Genomic DNA, 19,776 nt, shown 5'->3' on the forward strand with positions numbered 1-19,776 from the left:
GTGATGATGATAATACTACTACTTACAGCTGCTGCTGCTGTTGTTCTTTCTCTCTTTCTGTTACACGACCAACATCGACTTGCCGATGATTCTGTCGTGGTTGATGCATGCTGGGTATTTTCATGTCTCCATAACCCACTGAACACTGATATGGATTACAGGATCTTTAACGTGTGTATTTGATTTTCTGTGTGCATATACACACAAAGGGGGTTCAGGCACTAGCAGGTCTGCACATATGTTGACCTGGGAGATCGGAAAAATCTCCACCGTTTACCCACCTGGCCACGTTACCGAGATTCGAACCCGGGACCCTCAAACTTTTTAACTACTACTTCTACTACTACTACTGATACTACTACTAACGATGATGATGACGATGATGCAATGATAATGATACTACTAATTATATTGTTACTTCTCCTACTATGACTACAACTACTGAATACTTATGTGTAGCATTCTATCCACATAACTGCTCCAGATGCATGATGTTTTACATATTACTTCACATCAAAGTTACATATACAGCTTTATACAATCATATATGAAGAGCCAGAGTGTACAAAAGAATTGCCATGTCTTTGTGATATCATGGCAGCTTCATGGAAAGTGTCGGTATCATACAATATCATTTATCTAGGCAAATGAATGGAAAAGTGCAAATGTATTTATGTCTTAGGTGCATGTGTACTGTTTCACAGATCACTTCACTGAACCACAAGTACTTCCGAACCCACATGGAGGACGCTCTGTCACTTGGGCGACCGTTGCTGATTGAGGATGTAGGGGAGGAGCTTGATCCTGCTCTGGACAATGTTCTGGAGAAAAACTTCATCAAGTCTGGTTCCACCTTCAAGGTATGCCTTCTGATGATCTATTTTGCTGGTTTCTTTCCTTATTTACTTGTCAGTGGAATGATTTGTAAAGGTCTCTCTGTATGTTGTATGAAAACCTGTAGTTGTCTTGCCACTTTTTTTATGTACCCATTGTATTGTAAAAACAAAAAAGTGAATTTTGTCGTGGTACTGTTTAGCTGACATATGGAAATTGGAGAAAAATAGTGACATTAGAAAATAGTTTTTGTTGTTGTTTTTTTTTGTCATATTTTACTTTTTTTGGCAGGATAAACCCCTGGCAACGATGAATTATTATAACATTATCTATGCCTGATTGATTGTATTATTACCCATTTTAAATGAAAACAAACTTTGCGGCAAAGGGAAAAAAATGAATTCAAGTAACAGATCAACATTTGAAAGTTGGAGACAAGGAGTGTGATGTAATGTATTGGTTGACAGGGAGTGTGACGTGTCGTGTTGGTTGACAGGTGAAAGTGGGAGACAAGGAGTGTGACATGATGTGTTGGTTGACAGGTGAAAGTAGGAGACAAGGAGTGTGACGTGTTGTGTTGGTTGACAGGTGAAAGTGGGAGGCAAGGAGTGTGACGTGTTGTGTTGGTTGACAGGTGAAAGTGGGAGACAAGGAGTGTGACATGATGTGTTGGTTGACAGGTGAAAGTAGGAGACAAGGAGTGTGACGTGTTGTGTTGGTTGACAGGTGAAAGTGGGAGGCAAGGAGTGTGATGTGTCGTGTTGGTTGACAGGTGAAAGTGGGAGGCAAGGAGTATGACATGTCATGTTGGTTAACAGGTGAAAGTGGGAGACAAGGAGTGTGACGTGTCGTGTTGGTTGACAGGTGAAAGTGGGAGGCAAGGAGTATGACATGTCATGTTGGTTGACAGGTGAAAGTGGGAGACAAGGAGTGTGACGTGTCGTGTTGGTTGACAGGTGAAAGTGGGAGACAAGGAGTGTGACGTGTCATGTTGGTTGACAGGTGAAAGTGGGAGACAAGGAGTGTGACGTGTTGTGTTGGTTGACAGGTGAAAGTGGGAGACAAGGGGTGTGACGTGTCATGTTGGTTGACAGGTGAAAGTGGGAGACAAGGAGTGTGACGTGTCATGTTGGTTGACAGGTGAAAGTGGGAGACAAGGAGTGTGACGTGTTGTGTTGGTTGACAGGTGAAAGTGGGAGACAAGGGGTGTGACGTGTTGTGTTGGTTGACAGGTGAAAGTGGGAGACAAGGAGTGTGACGTGTCGTGTTGGTTGACAGGTGAAAGTGGGAGACAAGGAGTGTGATGTGTTGTGTTGGTTGACAGGTGAAAGTGGGAGACAAGGAGTGTGACGTGTCGTGTTGGTTGACAGGTGAAAGTGGGAGGCAAGGAGTATGACATGTCATGTTGGTTAACAGGTGAAAGTGGGAGACAAGGAGTGTGACGTGTCATGTTGGTTGACAAGTGTAAGTGGGAGACAAGGAGTGTGACATGATGTGTTGGTTGACAGGTGAAAGTGGGAGATGAGGAATGTGACGTGATGTATTGGTTGACAGGTGAAAGTGGGAGGCAAGGAGTATGACATGTCATGTTGGTTAACAGGTGAAAGTGGGAGACAAGGAGTGTGACGTGTCATGTTGGTTGACAGGTGAAAGTGGGAGGCAAGGAGTATGACATGTCATGTTGGTTGACAGGTGAAAGTGGGAGACAAGGAGTGTGACGTGTCGTGTTGGTTGACAGGTGAAAGTGGGAGGCAAGGAGTATGACATGTCATGTTGGTTGACAGGTGAAAGTGGGAGACAAGGAGTGTGACATGTCATGTTGGTTGACAGGTGAAAGTGGGAGACAAGGGGTGTGACATGATGTGTTGGTTGACAGGTGAAAGTAGGAGACAAGGAGTGTGACGTGTTGTGTTGGTTGACAGGTGAAAGTGGGAGGCAAGGAGTGTGATGTGTCGTGTTGGTTGACAGGTGAAAGTGGGAGGCAAGGAGTATGACGTCATGTTGGTTGACAGGTGAAAGTGGGAGACAAGGAGTGTGACGTGTTGTGTTGGTTGACAGGTGAAAGTGGGAGGCAAGGAGTATGACATGTCATGTTGGTTAACAGGTGAAAGTGGGAGACAAGGAGTGTGACGTGTCATGTTGGTTGACAAGTGTAAGTGGGAGACAAGGAGTGTGACATGATGTGTTGGTTGACAGGTGAAAGTGGGAGATGAGGAATGTGACGTGATGTATTGGTTGACAGGTGAAAGTGGGAGGCAAGGAGTATGACGTGTCATGTTGGTTGACAGGTGAAAGTAGGAGACAAGGAGTGTTATGTGTCATGTTGGTTGACAGGTGAAAGTAGGAGACAAGGAGTGTGACGTGTCATGTTGGTTGACAGGTGAAAGTAGGAGACAAGGAGTGTTATGTGTCATGTTGGTTGACAGGTGAAAGTGGGAGACAAGGAGTGTTATGTGTCATGTTGGTTGACAGGTGAAAGTGGGAGACAAGGAGTGTTATGTGTCATGTTGGTTGACAGGTGAAAGTGGGAGACAAGGAGTGTGACGTGTCATGTTGGTTGACAGGTGAAAGTGGGAGACAAGGAGTGTGACATGATGTGTTGGTTGACGGGTGAAAATGGGAGATGAGGAATGTGACGTGATGTATTGGTTGACAGGTGAAAGTGGGAGACAAGGAGTGTGACGTGTCGTGTTGGTTGACAGGTGAAAGTGGGAGACAAGGAGTGTGATGTGTTGTGTTGGTTGACAGGTGAAAGTGGGAGACAAGGAGTGTGACATGATGTGTTGGTTGACAGGTGAAAGTGGGAGATGAGGAATGTGACGTGATGTATTGGTTGACAGGTGAAAGTGGGAGACAAGGAGTGTGACATGATGTGTTGGTTGACAGGTGAAAGTGGGAGACAAGGAGTGTGACGTGTCATGTTGGTTGACAGGTGAAAGTGGGAGACAAGGAGTGTGATGTGATGTCTGGCTTCCGCCTGTACATCACCACCAAGCTGGGTAACCCCGCCTACACCCCTGAGGTGTCTGCCCGCACCTCCATCATCGACTTCACCGTCACCATGAAGGGGCTGGAGGACCAGCTGCTGGGAATTGTCATCCTCACAGAGAAACAGGTCCGTTTCCTCTCTCTGCCCTCCCTCCCTCTCTGCCCTCTCTTTCTGTGTACTCTTCATCTCTTTCTCTCTCTCCTTCTGTTTGTCTCTGCCCCCTTCTCTATCTCTCTCTACCGTTCCTCTCTCTCCCTCTCTGCTCTCTCTTTCTCTGCCCTCCTTCCCTCTCTGCTCTCTCTGTGTCTGCCCTCCATCACTGTCTCTCTGTGCCCTCTCTCTGCACTCTCCCTCTCTCTCTCTCTGCCCTCTCATTCTCTCTCTTTGTTCTCTCCCCCTCTCTCTGTCTGCCCTCCCTTTCTCTCTGCAACGCAACACAATGCAACACAACGTAACACACCACAACACAACACTACCAATAGTGGTTGTCAGTCAGTCTCAGTGAAGATGTGACTGTGTGGCCCTCCATGCACACAGGAGTGGGTCTAAAGGCCAAGTCTGCATTTGTAGAGTTCTGAGTACGCGGGGGACACGCTGGAAGTATGCACTTGTCATGTATTATTCTTACAGTACAACACAATTCAGTACAACGCAATACAACATAACACAATACAATACTATGCAATATTACACAATGCAATGCAATAAAATACAACATAACAACACAGTACAATAAAATACAACATAACACAATACAATACAGTACAATAAAATACAGCACAATACAATACAGTAAATGAAATAGAACATAATACAATACAATACAACATAACACAATACAACACAACACAATGCATTACAACACAACACAATACGATGCAATACAATCCAATACAATACAGTACAACACAACACAATACAGTACAACATGACACAATACAATACAGTATGATGCAATACAGTACAATACAATGCAATAAAATACAACACAACACATCGCATCACATCACGACACAAACACAACACCATCACAAACACAAACACAACACAACACAAACACATCACAACACATCAAATCACATCACGTCAAATCACATCACACCAAACCACATCACAATTCCAACCCCAGGAGCTGGAGGCAGAGCGCACCAACCTGCTGGAGGAGGTGACCAGCAACAAGCGGAAGATGAAGGAGCTGGAAGACAACCTGCTGTACCGCCTCACCTCCACCCAGGGCTCCCTGGTGGAGGACGAGTCCCTCATCGAGGTGCTCAAGATCACCAAGACCACCGCAGAAGAGGTCAGCGAGAAGCTGGTCATCGCCGCAGAGACCGAGGTCAAGATCAACACCGCCCGTGAGGAGTTCAGACCAGGTATGCAGCAGTCTTTTGCCATCTGATATTAGAAGTGGGGTTTGTTGTTGTTGTTGTTTTAAGGATTTATCAGGCAGGGGCTGTCTTGTTTAATAAAATTCCACCGCTCACTGTCCATGGATCTGATAGGTTGTTTACATACATGAGGTTGATGGAGCTTAGATGTGATACAGTACTATACAACATAATACAACATATCACAATACATTACGATTCAGTTCAGTTCAATTCATGAAATACAGTGCAGTGCAACACAACACACTGCACAATACAGTACGCAGCACAACACAGTACAGCTCACAACGCAATGCACAATACAACACAACACGATATCACTTCACTAGTAAAATCCCTCACAGCCAACCCTACCCTTGCATTTGCTCTGAGGGTCTATTTTAAATTATGAAAAAAAATCCAGACCACACCAAAAAACAAACACTGGCTACTGCCTGGTGAACTAGAATAGAATAGAATATGTCTTCATTACAAAGTGTACCAGGGTCACAAGGAATATTGAGGGAAGGGGGCGGGGGGGTAATAGTACATAAAAAGGTACAAACATAAATCGAAAATCACAATCAAACACAGATACAGTAGAATGCACTTCTAAGCTGAAGGGTGTTGCTAGTACATAAAAAGGTACAAACATATATCGAAAATCACATGCAAACACAGATACAGTAGAATGCACTTCTATGCTGAAGGGTGTTGCTAGCACATAAAAAGGTACAAACATATATCGAAAATCACATGCAAACACAGATACAGTAGAATGCACTTCTATGCTGAAGGGTGTTGCTAGCACATAAAAAGGTACAAACAGAAATAAAAAATCACATGCAAACACAGATACAGTAGAATGCACTTCTAAACTGAAGGGTGTTGCTAGTACATAAAAAGGTATAAACAGAAATCGAAAATCACAATCAAACACAGATACAGTAGAATGCACTTCTAAGCTGAAGGGTGTTGCTAGTACATAAAAAGGTACAAACAGAAATCGAAAATCACACGCAAACACAGATTCAGTAGAATGCACTTCTAAGCTGAAGGGTGTTGCTAGTACATAAAAAGGTACAAACAGAAATAAAAAAATCACATGCAAACACAGATACAGTAGAATGCACTTCTAAGCTGAAGGGTGTTGCTAGTACATAAAAAGGTACAAACAGAAATAAAAAAATCACACGCAAACACAGATACAGTAGAATGCACTTCTATGCTGAAGGGTGTTGCTAGCACATAAAAAGGTACAAACATATATCGAAAATCACATGCAAACACAGATACAGTAGAATGCACTTCTATGCTGAAGGGTGTTGCTAGCACATAAAAAGGTACAAACAGAAATCAAAAATCACACGCAAACACAGATACAGTAGAATGCACTTCAAAGCCGAAGGGTGTTGCTAGTACATAAAAAGGTACAAACATAATCGAAAATCACACACAAACACAGATACAGTAGAATGCACTTCTAAGCCGAAGAGTGTTTGCTTCTTGGCTTTTCTCAGTGGCGCTGCGGGGCAGTATCCTGTACTTCGTGATCGTGGAGATGAGCATGGTGAACGTCATGTACCAGACCTCCCTCAAGCAGTTCCTGGAGCTCTTTGACCTCTCCATGGCCCGCTCCCAGAAGTCGCCCATCACCAGCAAGCGCATCAACAACATCATCGACTACCTGACCCTGTCCGTCTTCCAGTACACGGCCCGCGGCCTGTACGAGATGGACAAGTTCCTCTTCACCATCCTGATGACGCTCAAGATTGAGATGACAGCTGGCAGAGTGCGTGGCGAGGAGTTCAGTGTCTTTATCAAGGGTGAGCTAGCGTTGTTTGTTGAAGCCATGCAGCTGACCTGTTTTTTTTAACATGAAACAAAACTAATTTTATTTGCACGAGGGTAGTGGGGTAAGTATATCTGCTTTTTTTTTTTTTTCAACTTGTTTTATTCAATATGATGGTATAGTAAGCAACCACATTCAATTGCCTGTTTTCTGATACTTTACAAGAAGAAAAAAAACATATAGGGGATTTTTTACATACGGTCCTCAATCTGGACGCTTTGTGCATGTTTGATAGGTAAACAAGAACCCAGTAAATGATTTGTCACCTTGCAAAAAACAACAAAAAAACCCAGCTTATTGTTACCATGTCTGTGTACATTTATGTAGCTGTTGCCATGACTGTGTTAATTTACGTGGCCAACTGTTATCATCAATGTGTACGTTTACACAGCTATTCCCATGTCTGTACATTTACATAGCTGACTGTTGCTTTGACAGTGTACATTGAGATAGCTGACAGTTGCCATGACAACATACATTGAAAAAGCTGACTGTTATGGTGACAATATACATTGACATAGCTGACTGTTACCGTGACAAGATACATTGAGATAACTGACTGTTGCTATGATGGGGTGACTGACACTGTGTACATTGACATAGCTAACTTTTTGCTGTGAATGTGTACATTTACATAGCTATTGTTACCATGACTATGTACATTGACATAGCTGACTATTGCCATGATAGGGTGACTGATTCTGTATACATTGACATAGCTGACTGTTGCTGTGAATGTGTACATTGGTACTGCAGACTGTTGCTGTGGCAGTATACATAGACATGGCTGACTGTTACCGTGACAATATACATTGACGTAGCTGACTGTTACTGTGTCATTGCACATAGACATAACCGACTGTTGCCATGATAAGGTGATGGACACTGTACATTGATAAAGCTGACTGTTGGTGTGACTGTGTACATTGTGTGACTGTGGTGCATTGTGTGATGGGTGCATTGTGTGACTGTGTGGTGCATTGTGTGACGGTGTGCAATGTGTGACTGTGTGGTGCAATGTGTGACTGTGGGGTGCATTGTGTGACTGTGTGGTGCATTATGTGACTATATGCAATGTGTGACTGTGTGGTGCATTGTGTGACTGTGTGGTGCTTTGTGTGACTGTGTGGTGCCTTGTGTGACTGTGTGGTGCACTGTGTAACTGTGGTGCACTGTGTGACTGTGTGGTGCATTATGTGACTATATGCAATGTGTGACTGTGTGGTGCATTGTGTGACTATGTGCAATGTGTGACTGTGTGGTGCACTGTGTGACTGTGTGGTGCGTTGTGTGACTGTGTGGTGCATTATGTGACTATGTGCAATGTATGACTGTGTGGTGCAATGTGTGACTGTGTGGTGCATTATGGGACTATGTGCAATGTATGACTGTGTGGTGCAATGTGTGACTGTGTGGTGCGTTGTGTGATGGTGTGCAATGTGTGACTGTGTGGTGCAATGTGTGATTGTGTGGTGCACTGTGTGACGGGTGCATTGTGTGGCTGTGTGGTGCATTGTGTGACTGTGTACATTGTGTGACTGTGTGGTGCACTGTGTGACTGTGTGGTGCGTTGTGTGACGGTGTGCAATGTGTGATGGTGTGCATTGTGTGACTGTGTGGTGCATTGTGTGACTGTGTGGTGCACTGTGTGACGGGTGCATTGTGTGGCTGTGTGGTGCATTGTGTGAATGTGTACATTGTGTGACTGTGTGGTGCACTGTGTGACTGTGTGGTGCGTTGTGTGATGGTGTGCAGTATGTGATGGTGTGCAATGTGTGACTGTGTGGTGTGTTGTGTGATGGGTGCATTGTGTGACTGTGTGGTGCATTGTGTGACGGTGTGCATTGTGTGACTGTGTGGTGCATTGTGTGACTGTGTGGTGCATTGTGTGATGGGTGCATTGTGTGACTGTGTGGTGCATTGTGTGACGGGTGCATTGTGTGACTGTGTGGTGCATTGTGTGACTGTGTGGTGCATTGTGTGACGGGTGCATTGTGTGACTGTGTGGTGCATTGTGTGACTGTGTACATTGTGTGACTGTGTGGTGCATTATGTGACGGGTGCATTGTGTGACTGTGTGGTGCATTGTGTGACTGTGTGGTGCACTGTGTGATGGGTGCATTGTGTGACTGTGTGGTGCATTGTGTGACTGTGTACATTGTGTGACTGTGTGGTGCATTGTGTGACTGTGTGGTGCGTTGTGTGATGGTGTGCAATGTGTGACGGTGTGCAATGTGTGACTGTGTGGTGCGTTGTGTGATGGGTGCATTGTGTGACTGTGTGGTGCATTGTGTGATGGTGTGCATTGTGTGACTGTCAGGCGGGGCGGCCCTGGACCTGAACGCGGTGGAACCCAAGCCGAAGAAGTGGATCACGGACATGACCTGGCTCAACCTGGTGGAGCTCAGCAAGCTGCCCCAGTTCTCTCAGATCCTCTCACAGGTGGCCCGCAACGACAAGGTCAGTCAGCCCCTTGTCCACCCTTTGTTGCGTTGCTAACCCAGTTGACATTGCATGAACAGAAATAAGGGCTTATCCCCACTACGGCTTGAAGCCTGGTGGGTAGACAATGTCCGCGGCAAAAGCAGTGTGCTGTGAAGTAACCTGCAGTCAGCTACAGGATGAAAGGGTTTGGGGTTTAACGACCCATTGGCTGATGCCCTTAAGGTCAGGCTGTTCAGGGCTGAGGTTCAGTCCATCTGTTTATATGTCAGTGGGTGGGGCCTGTTTGTGGGTGGGGCCTTTTCGTGGTAAAGTTCAGGAGAGCTCATTTTGTGTTTGAAGTGTGGACTGAACTTTTTATTCATGTATTTCTGTTTATGTTGTTGTGTTTTATCAGGTGATGGTGGCATCAATCATTGTTCTGGTGGTGTTGTGATTGTTTCACATCTTGAACATGCCAGTGGCAAAATTGCGTTCATGATGATGCAGGAGTGGATTGGTGACAGAGTGGTAATGCATCCACATGGGAAGCAAGAGAATCTGAGTGCTTTACTCACTAGTATTTTCTCCCCTTCAACTAGACCTTGAACGGTGGTCTGGACCCTAGTCATTCAGATGATGAATTGAGGTCCCTTGTGCAGTGTGCACTTTGTACACATAAAGAAAACCCTATAGCAACAAAAAGGTTGCCTTTTGCTAAAATCTGTAGAAAATTCCACTTTGATAGGAAAGCAACTACACTTGTAGGCAGAAAAAAAGGAAAACAAAAAGAAATGAAAGGTTGGTGTTGCATTGTAGCGACATGCTCTCTCTCGGAGGAGCAGCCAGAATATCACACCACAGAAACATGTTGTGACAAAATATGATACAGTACAATATAATTTGATAATGATGATGATGAATTGATTTTACTCTGTTGTGACTGAACGTAAAACAAAACAATGCAGTATGATGGTAATGATGATGAAATCATTTCAAGCATAGAAGGTGTGGTTTATGAATTCCTCAGGCATGGAAGGTGTGGTTTGATGATGGTAATGAAATCATTTCAGGTGTGGTATGACGGTGGTTATGAAATCATTTCAGGTGTGGTATGACGATGGTTATGAAATCATTTCAGGTGTGGTATGACGATGGTTATGAAATCATTTCAGGTGTGGTATGACGATGGTTATGAAATCATTTCAGGTGTGGTATGACGATGGTTATGAAATCATTTCAGTCATGGAAGGTGTGGTTTTACAAAGGTAATGAAATCATTTCAGGTGTGGTATGACGAAGGTAATGATATCATTTCAGGTGTGGTATGACAATGGTTATGAAATCATTTCAGGCATGGAAGGTGTGGTTTGATGATGGTTATGAAATCATTTCAGGTGTGGTATGACGATGGTTATGAAATCATTTCAGGGGTTATGAAATCATTTCAGGTGTGGTATGACGGTGGTTATGAAATCATTTCAGGTGTGGTATGACGATGGTTATGAAATCATTTCAGGTGTGGTATGACGATGGTTATGAAATCATTTCAGTCATGGAAGGTGTGGTTTTACAAAGGTAATGAAATCATTTCAGGTGTGGTATGATGAAGGTAATGATATCATTTCAGGCCTGGAAGGTGTGGTTTGATGAGGATGCCCCTGAGGAATGCCCAGTGCCGGACGGCTATGCCACCACCCTGGACACCTTCCGCAAACTGCTGCTGATCCGATCCTGGTGCCCCGACCGCACCATCCCCATGGCCAAGGTCTACGTGGCTGAGGCGATGGGAGCTGCTGTGAGTCACTGATAAATCATGTTTGCCCTGTCACACACTCTGGTGATTGTGAGCCCCTCCTGTTCCAGTCGATAACGGCACCTGTTGGGGTGAAGGTGGAGATCTTTCTGATCTCCCAGGTCAACATATGTGCAGACCTGCTTGTGCCTGAAACCCCCTCCGTATGTCTGTGCATTCAGAAGATCAAATGTGCACGTTAAAGATCCTGTTATCCATGTCAGCATTCGGTGGTTTATGATAACAAGAATGTACCTGCATGCACACCCCTGTAAAATGTTACATGTCTGTCTGAGTGTGTATGTGTGTGCATGCCTGAAATCTGATTGAATGACACAGGAAATGAATGATCAGCTCCCAATGGCAGCCGTTAGTCGGCTCTACCCAGGTAGGCAGCCTGTTGTGCAAATAACCACATGTTTGTAAAGCGCTTTGAGCTTGGTCTCTGACTTTGGATAGGTGTTAGAAAGTATCTGTTTTATTCATTCATTCATTCCTTAAGTTTTGTTTTTTTTGTTTTTTTTTTGTGTGTGTTAATATTCATTTTTTAAAAATTGTAACAGCATGGCCCAGTTTCATGGGCTGGATTGTTGCCCTTTGTTCTGCCTTCAGAATCAGAATCAGAATAACTTGATTATCTCAGTTGGAGAAGTTAAGGGAAGATAAGTTTGGGATACATACAGATAACAAGCAGAACAGTAACCTTTATGTTTGTGATAATGATAGCGCATTGATACTTACCACTTCCCAGCTTGTCAAAGCACTGTGCGATGACATGTCAGTGTGACACGAAGCACACAAGAAACATGCACACACTGTCTTACACCAAAAGGTGTTTCCAACAACGGGGGCTGGCCATTGCTACCTGAGCTTTACCTGACAGCAGAGCATTGACCTGTGTGGCTTGTGAGAGCTCCTTCCAATGCAAAAACAAACAAAAACAACACCACAAAAAACAGCACTGAACTAAGGCAGTGGAAATGCTTGTCTTTTTTATTTATTTATTTATTTATTTATTTTTGAAAGATGGCTCTTACTGTTCAGCAAACAAGAGTTCAAGTGGCCGGTTCTTCTTTTGACTGTATGCTGCATGTTCTGTGACAATGCAAACTTTAAGGCTGCTGCATCAATGTAATTCTGCTATCTCTTCCTCTTGACTTGACTTTTCTGCGTTCTCTGAATTTTTTTTATACATCTCAGAAAATAATCAGTGTATGTGTGGGTGTGTGTGTGTATGTTTGTGGGTGTGTGTGTGTGTGGGGGGGGGAGTGTGTAAATGTGTGTATGATTTGTGTGTGTGTGGGTATGTATGTGGGTGTAAATGTGTGTATGATTTGTGTGTGTGTATGTGTGTGTGTGCACATGTGTATGCATATGTGTCTGTGCACGCGCATGTGTGACAGTTTGCGGAAGGAGTGATCCTGAACTTGGAGTCCATGTGGATGGAGTCGACGGCTCGATCCCCTCTGGTTGGCTTCCTGTCCATGGGATCTGACCCCACGGAGAACATTGAGCGACTGGCCAAGCAGAAAGGATACAGTAAGTCTTCTGACCAGTTTTTCCTTTTGTTTTCTACAGGTCTAGTGGACTGGCCGGGCACACACAGGAGGATAGTGAAGTATTACTGTCTGCTCATGTGTCGTTGGAGCACACACACACGTACATGCACACACACATACACACACACACATACACACACTACACAGACATACAGACACACAGATACACACTCACACACACACACACACACACACACACATACACACACACACATACACACACTACACAGACATACAGACACACAGATACACACTCACACACACACACACACACACATACACACACACACACACACACACACACACACACGCACACACTCTCATTCAGTAACATTACCTTACTCTAACTACTACTACTACTGCAACTGCTACATTCATTCCTGTACTCAGTCCTATAAAAGACCCCCCTTTAATGTATCGTATGTGATGTGCTGTGGTACAGTGATTGGAGCCATCTCCATGGGCCAGGGGCAGGACGTTCATGCCCGACGCCTGCTGTCAGTGTCCATGGCGGAGGGCCGCTGGGTGCTGCTGCAGAACTGCCACCTGGGGCTGGACTTCATGGATGAGCTGCTGGACACTGTGAGTGGGAGGAGCTGAATGAATCAAAGCCTGATGCTCTGCAGATGGTTTACATAGGGCATGTGAACATTTCCACACTTCAGTCGCACGTACACGGCGGTGCCACCCACACATGCCACAAACACACATAGACAGAAACAACAAGAAACAATTGAATGTCTGCAGAACAGACAGCACACACACACACACGCAACTCATACACCACAACCTGTTTATTAGAGGATGGGGAGGGGAGATAGTGGTTAAGAAGACAATGGTGTGTGTGTGTGTGTTTGCATGTGTGTGTGTGTGTGTGTGTGTGTTTTCATGCATGTGTGTGTGTGTATGTGTGTGTGTATTTGCATGTGTGTGTGCGTATGTGCATGCTTAGGAGTTAAACAAGTTCTGTTCCATATGTGTATGTGTATGTGCAGGTGTTGACCACGGAAACAGTGAACGAGGGATTCCGCCTGTGGCTGACTACTGAGCCCCACCCCAAGTTCCCCATCAACCTGCTGCAGTCATCCATCAAGTTCACCAACGAGCCCCCTATGGGTGTCAAGGCCGGCCTCAAACGTACCTATGGTGGCATCACACAGGTAGGTCCTCACTGGTTGTAGTGGTTTTGTCCTGTCCTTAACTGTGGAGTATGGCCAGCACAAGAATTGCATCACCCTGTAAGGATAGCTTTGGCTCCACAGGTCAAGGAATATAGACTACCGTCGCTAGCCACCACGGTAGCACCACTCTCTTTGTCTCTGCTCATTCCTTGCATGCAGTGACGCTCACTTGTCTCTTTGTGTAGACCTCTGTGTTATTTACCTGCTTATTTCTGCATTGTGGGTCCATGGGTAATTGAGTGAATGTGAATGAAAAATGTGTAAAAGCAGGTCTGTCTGCTTGTGTGACTAAAACTTTTGTGTGTGTGTGTGTATGTGTGTGTGTGTGTGTGTGTGTACAGGGACAACTGGAGTACAGCAACATGCTTAATCACTGATGGTGTGTGTGTGTGTGTGTGTGTGTGTGTGTGTGCAGGAACAACTGGAGTACAGCAACATGCCCATGTGGAAGCCAATGCTGTACAGCGTGGCCTTCCTGCACACCACCGTTCAGGAGCGCCGCAAGTTCGGCCCCATCGGCTGGAACATCCCCTACGAGTTCAACCAGGGAGACTTCAACGCCACTGTCCAGTTCATCCAGAACCACCTGGACGATGTTGATCCCAAACGAGTCAGTTCCTTTTTTTATTTATTCATTTTATTTTATACCTGTTTATTTTATTATACGAGATCTTCCCCAAACGAGTCAGTTCCTTTATTTTATTATTATTATTATTATTTTATTTTATTTTTTTATTACCTGTTTATTTTATCATATCTTCCCCAAAACGAGTCAGTTCCTTTTTTTTTCTATTTATTACCTGTTTATTTGATCATGTCTTCCCCAAACGAGTCAGTTCCTTTTTTTTAATTTACTTTTCTATTTATTACCTGTTTATTTTATCATATCTTCCTCAAACGAGTCAGTTCCTTTTTTTTTCTATTTATTACCTGTTTATTGACTCACTTGTGTAACAAAGTGAGTCTATGTTTTAAACCGGTGTTCGGTTGTCTGTGTGTGTGTGTCCGTGTGTCTGTGTGTCCGTGGTAAACTTTAACATTGACATTTTCTCTGCAAATACTTTGTCAGTTGACACCAAATTAGGCATACAAATAGGAAAAATTCAGTTCTTTCCAGTCATCTTGTTAAAAACAATATTGCACCTCTGGGATGGGCACAAAAAAATTAAAAAAAGAAGCCTAATTATATGCAAACTGCATTTACTATTATATTTATATTTTTTGTATCTCTAAACTTGGCACTTTGATCTGATATTCTGACCCAACAACAAGAGCAGTCATTATTATCATTTTTTGTTCAAACGGGAACTTCTTTTGCTAAGCATGGAATTTTTATTTATTTTGCAAACGTTTGGTGCAGATAGTAAAAAAGGGGAATTACTCTGTAATTAATGCAAGGGGACTTAATATATCACAAGTGAGTCTTGAAGGCCTTGCCTCTCTTGTTTTATCATATCTTCCCCAAAACGAGTCAGTTCCTTTTTTTTTCTATTTATTACCTGTTTATTTGATCATGTCTTCCCCAAACGAGTCAGTTCCTTTTTTTTAATTTACTTTTCTATTTATTACCTGTTTATTTTTATCATATCTTCCCCGAACGGGTCAGTTACTGTCTTCTATGTACTGTATCTTTTTCTTGCTCATTTGTGTGGGTTTTTTTGTTGTTTTTTTTGTTTTTTTTCAAATAGGTTGATTTCTTGTTGTGTTGCTGTACATGATGAGAAATTTTACTTCCTGTGATATCTTAGTTCTGTCTCTGTTCTCCATCTTTTCCTCTGTTATTGTTCTGAAAATGGTTGATGGAACATGTTTTTATTGACACAACCTGATTTCATTGTCTTCCTTATGAAAATTAGAGGTCTTTTTAAGATTTTATTATATGAGTGATGAGAATGTTCTTTTCTGTTTTATGGCAGATGAAAGTCTGCATTTCATTCATGGCCATGTATGTTTCGGTGACTTAGCTGTTGATGTATTATTGAGTGACCGTGACTGATGTATCAATCGATGAGGTGACTGATTAGTATTGTTGATGAGTGACCTATAGATGTATTGATTGATGAGATGACTGATAAGTATTGTTGATGAGTGACCTATAGATGTATTGATTGATGAGGTGATTGATTAGTATTGTTGATGAATGACCTGTAGATGTACTGATTGATGAGGTGACTGATTAGTATTGTTGATGAATGACCTATAGATGTATTGATTGATGAGATGACTGATTAGTATTGTTGATGAATGACCTGTAGATGTATTGATTGATGAGGTGACTGATTAGTATTAATGGTGAATGACCTGTAGATGTATTGATTGATGAGATGACTGATTAGTATTATTGATGAATGACCTGTAGATGTATTGATTGATGAGGTGACTGATTAGTATTGTTGATGAATGACCTATAGATGTATTGATTGATGAGGTGACTGATTAGTATTGTTGATGAATGACCTATAGATGTATTGATTGATGAGGTGACTGATTAGTATTGTTGAAAAATGACCTATAGATGTATTGATTGATGAGGTGACTGATTAGTATTGTTGATGAATGACCTATAGATGTATTGATTGATGAGATGACTGATTAGTATTGTTGATGAATGACCCGTAGATGTATTGATTGATGAGGTGACTGATTAGTATTGTTGATGGATGACCTATAGATCTATTGATTGATGAGGTGACTGATTAGTATTGTTGATGAATGACCTATAGATGTATTGATTGATGAGGTGACTGATTAGTATTGTTGAAAAATGACCTATAGATGTATTGATTGATGAGGTGACTGATTAGTATTGTTGATGAATGACCTATAGATGCACTGGTTGATGAGGTGATTGATTAGTATTGTTGATGAATGTCCTATAGATGTATTGATTGATGAGGTGACTGATTAGTATTATTGATGAATGACCTATAGATGTATTGATAGATGAATGACCTATAAATGTATTCTTGATGAATAACCTGTAGATGTATTGACTGATGAATGACTGGTGGATGTGTCGCAGGGAGTGAACTGGGTGACGGTGCGCTACATGATCGGAGAGGTGCAGTACGGCGGCCGCGTGACTGACGACTACGACAAGCGCCTGCTGAACACCTACACCCGTGTGTGGTTCACTGAGCACATGTTCAGTGACAACTTTGCATTCTACACAGGTCAGTTCTCTGCTTCTCTTTCCTGTGTGCTGGTTGGTGGTTCCTTCTGTGTGTGTGTGTGTGCGTGTGTGCGCGCGTGTGTGTTGTATTTATATGTGTTTGTGTGTGGAGTTGGTGGTGGTGGTGGTGGTGTTATGGGTATAGGAATGTATGTGTGTGTGTGTGTGTGTGTGTGTGTGTGTGTGTTAAGGCATGGTGGAAAGAGGCTTTCAGCCTATCCATTCCACCCTCAGTAAAACGTTTGTCATCGTGTTGTTGATGATGCTAGCCCAAACAGATGGTCAGACTCACTGTGTATGCGAGTAGACATGCGTCATTCTCGGGATATTATGGATGTGTGGTCTGGGTGAAGTTTCTGGGTGAAGTATTTGGAGCAGCGTCAGTTGTGTATACAAAACATGTATGGAGTAATATTTGCATTCCTTAATAAAGAAAAAAAACCCAACACTTTGATCAGAGCTGTCGACCTGTGCAACATGTTTTGAGCAAGTGTTGATGACTGTGACCAGGCTACAAAATCCCCAAGTGTAAGAATGTGGAGGAGTACAGAAACTACATTGAAGGACTGCCCCTTGTGGACACCCCTGAGTGCTTCGGTCTTCACCCCAACGCTGACATCACGTAAGTGACTGGTCTGATTGTCCCAGCATCAGAGATTGATGTTTGTAGCCCTGTGTTCCCTGCCTTGTGTTGATTTTACTGATTGTCCCAACATCATGGATTGATGTTTGTAGCCCTGTGTTCCCTGCTTTGTGTTGATTTTACTGATTGTCCCAACATCATGGATTGATGTTTGTAGCCCTGTGTTCCCTGCTTTGTATTGACTATACTGGTTGTCCCAGCATCAGAGATGGATGTTTGTAGCCCTGTGTTCCCTGCTTTGTGTTGATTTTACTGATTGTCCCAACATCAGGGATTGATGTTTGTAGCCCTGTGTTCACTGCCTTGTGTTGATTTTACTGATTGTCCCAACATCATGGATTGATGTTTGTAGCCCTGTGTTACCTGCCTTGTGTTGATTGTACTGATTGTCCCAACATCATGGATTGATGTTTGTAACCCTGTGTTCACTGCCTTGTGTTGATTTTACTGATTGTCCCAACATCAGAGATTGATGTTTGTAGCCCTGTGTTCTCTGCTTTGTGTTGATTTTACTGATTGTCCCAACATCAGGGATTGATGTTTGTAGCCCTGTGTTCACTGCCTTGTGTTGATTTTACTGATTGTCCCAACATCATGGATTGATGTTTGTAGCCCTGTGTTCACTGCCTTGTGTTGATTTTACTGATTGTCCCAACATCATGGATTGATGTTTGTAGCCCTGTGTTCACTGCCTTGTGTTGATTTTACTGATTGTCCCAACATCAGAGATTGATGTTTGTAGCCCTGTGTTCACTGCCTTGTGTTGATTTTACTGATTGTCCCAACATCAGAGATTGATGTTTGTAGCCCTGTGTTCACTGCCTTGTGTTGATTTTACTGATTGTCCCAACATCATGGATTGATGTTTGTAGCCCTGTGTTCACTGCCTTGTGTTGATTTTACTGATTGCCCCAACATCATGGATTGATGTTTGTAGCCCTGTGTTCTCTGCTTTGTGTTGATTTTACTGATTGTCCCAACATCAGGGATTGATGTTTGTAGCCCTGTGTTCCCTGCTTTGTGTTGATTGTACTGATTGTCCCAACATCATGGATTGATGTTTGTAGCCCTGTGTTCACAGCCTTGTGTTGATTTTACTGATTGTCCCGACATCATGGATTGATGTTTGTAGCCCTGTGTTCACTGCCTTGTGTTGATTTTACTGATTGTCCCAACATCATGGATTGATGTTTGTAGCCCTGTGTTCACTGCCTTGTGTTGATTTTACTGATTGTCCCAACATCATGGATTGATGTTTGTAGCCCTGTGTTCACTGCCTTGTGTTGATTTTACTGATTGTCCCAACATCATGGATTGATGTTTGTAGCCCTGTGTTCCCTGCTTTGTGTTGACTATACTGATTGTCCCAACATCAGAGATTGATGTTTGTAGCCCTGTGTTCCCTGCTTTGTGTTGACTATACTGATTGTCCCAACATCAGGGTTTGATGTTTGTAGCCCTGTGTTCCCTGCTTTGTGTTGACTATACTGATTGTCCCAACATCAGAGATTGATGTTTGTAGCCCTGTGTTCCCTGCTTTGTGTTGACTATACTGATTGTCCCAACATCAGGGATTGATGTTTGTAGCCCTGTGTTCCCTGCTTTGTGTTGACTATACTGATTGTCCCAACATCAGGGTTTGATGTTTGTAGCCCTGTGTTCCCTGCTTTGTGTGGGTGATTCGCCAGTCAAAACACATACTATTTTATGACAGGTAGTTTGACTTTGTCCTTTCTTAGGAAAATGACAATGAGTGTGAACACTCAGAGACACATATACATGTATACATACAAAGGGGGATACCTGATCAGTCTGATGTGTTCAGAGTTCCTCCCTGGCCTTGTCCAAAGACTCATCAGTGTGTCAGTTAATAGTTTGTTCATTTTTATCACTTTTTGAAATTGGAATGCATGTTTACAGTGTGTGTGTGATTGTGTGTGTGGTTGTGTGTGTGTTGTGTGAC

At 43.2% G+C, this 19,776-nt stretch overlaps 1 protein-coding gene across 1 annotated transcript in view; it reads left to right on the top strand.

The window, feature by feature from the left end:
* The window catches only part of LOC143298099 (dynein axonemal heavy chain 5-like), a 136,983-nt gene that overhangs the window by 109,557 nt on the left and 7,650 nt on the right, over positions 1–19,776 (top strand). Inside the window, exons 69-80 of the mRNA XM_076610789.1 lie at positions 705–860; positions 3,767–3,949; positions 4,953–5,196; positions 6,711–7,016; positions 9,363–9,502; positions 11,094–11,261; positions 12,662–12,797; positions 13,260–13,399; positions 13,813–13,977; positions 14,414–14,608; positions 17,021–17,171; positions 17,681–17,792. Of these exons, the coding sequence (XP_076466904.1) occupies positions 705–860; positions 3,767–3,949; positions 4,953–5,196; positions 6,711–7,016; positions 9,363–9,502; positions 11,094–11,261; positions 12,662–12,797; positions 13,260–13,399; positions 13,813–13,977; positions 14,414–14,608; positions 17,021–17,171; positions 17,681–17,792 (2,096 nt within the window). The remainder of the gene's footprint in view (positions 1–704; positions 861–3,766; positions 3,950–4,952; positions 5,197–6,710; positions 7,017–9,362; positions 9,503–11,093; positions 11,262–12,661; positions 12,798–13,259; positions 13,400–13,812; positions 13,978–14,413; positions 14,609–17,020; positions 17,172–17,680; positions 17,793–19,776) is intronic.

The sequence above is a fragment of the Babylonia areolata genome, chromosome 23 (assembly GCF_041734735.1).
Source record: "Babylonia areolata isolate BAREFJ2019XMU chromosome 23, ASM4173473v1, whole genome shotgun sequence".
Taxonomy (NCBI): Eukaryota; Metazoa; Mollusca; class Gastropoda; order Neogastropoda; family Buccinidae; genus Babylonia; species Babylonia areolata.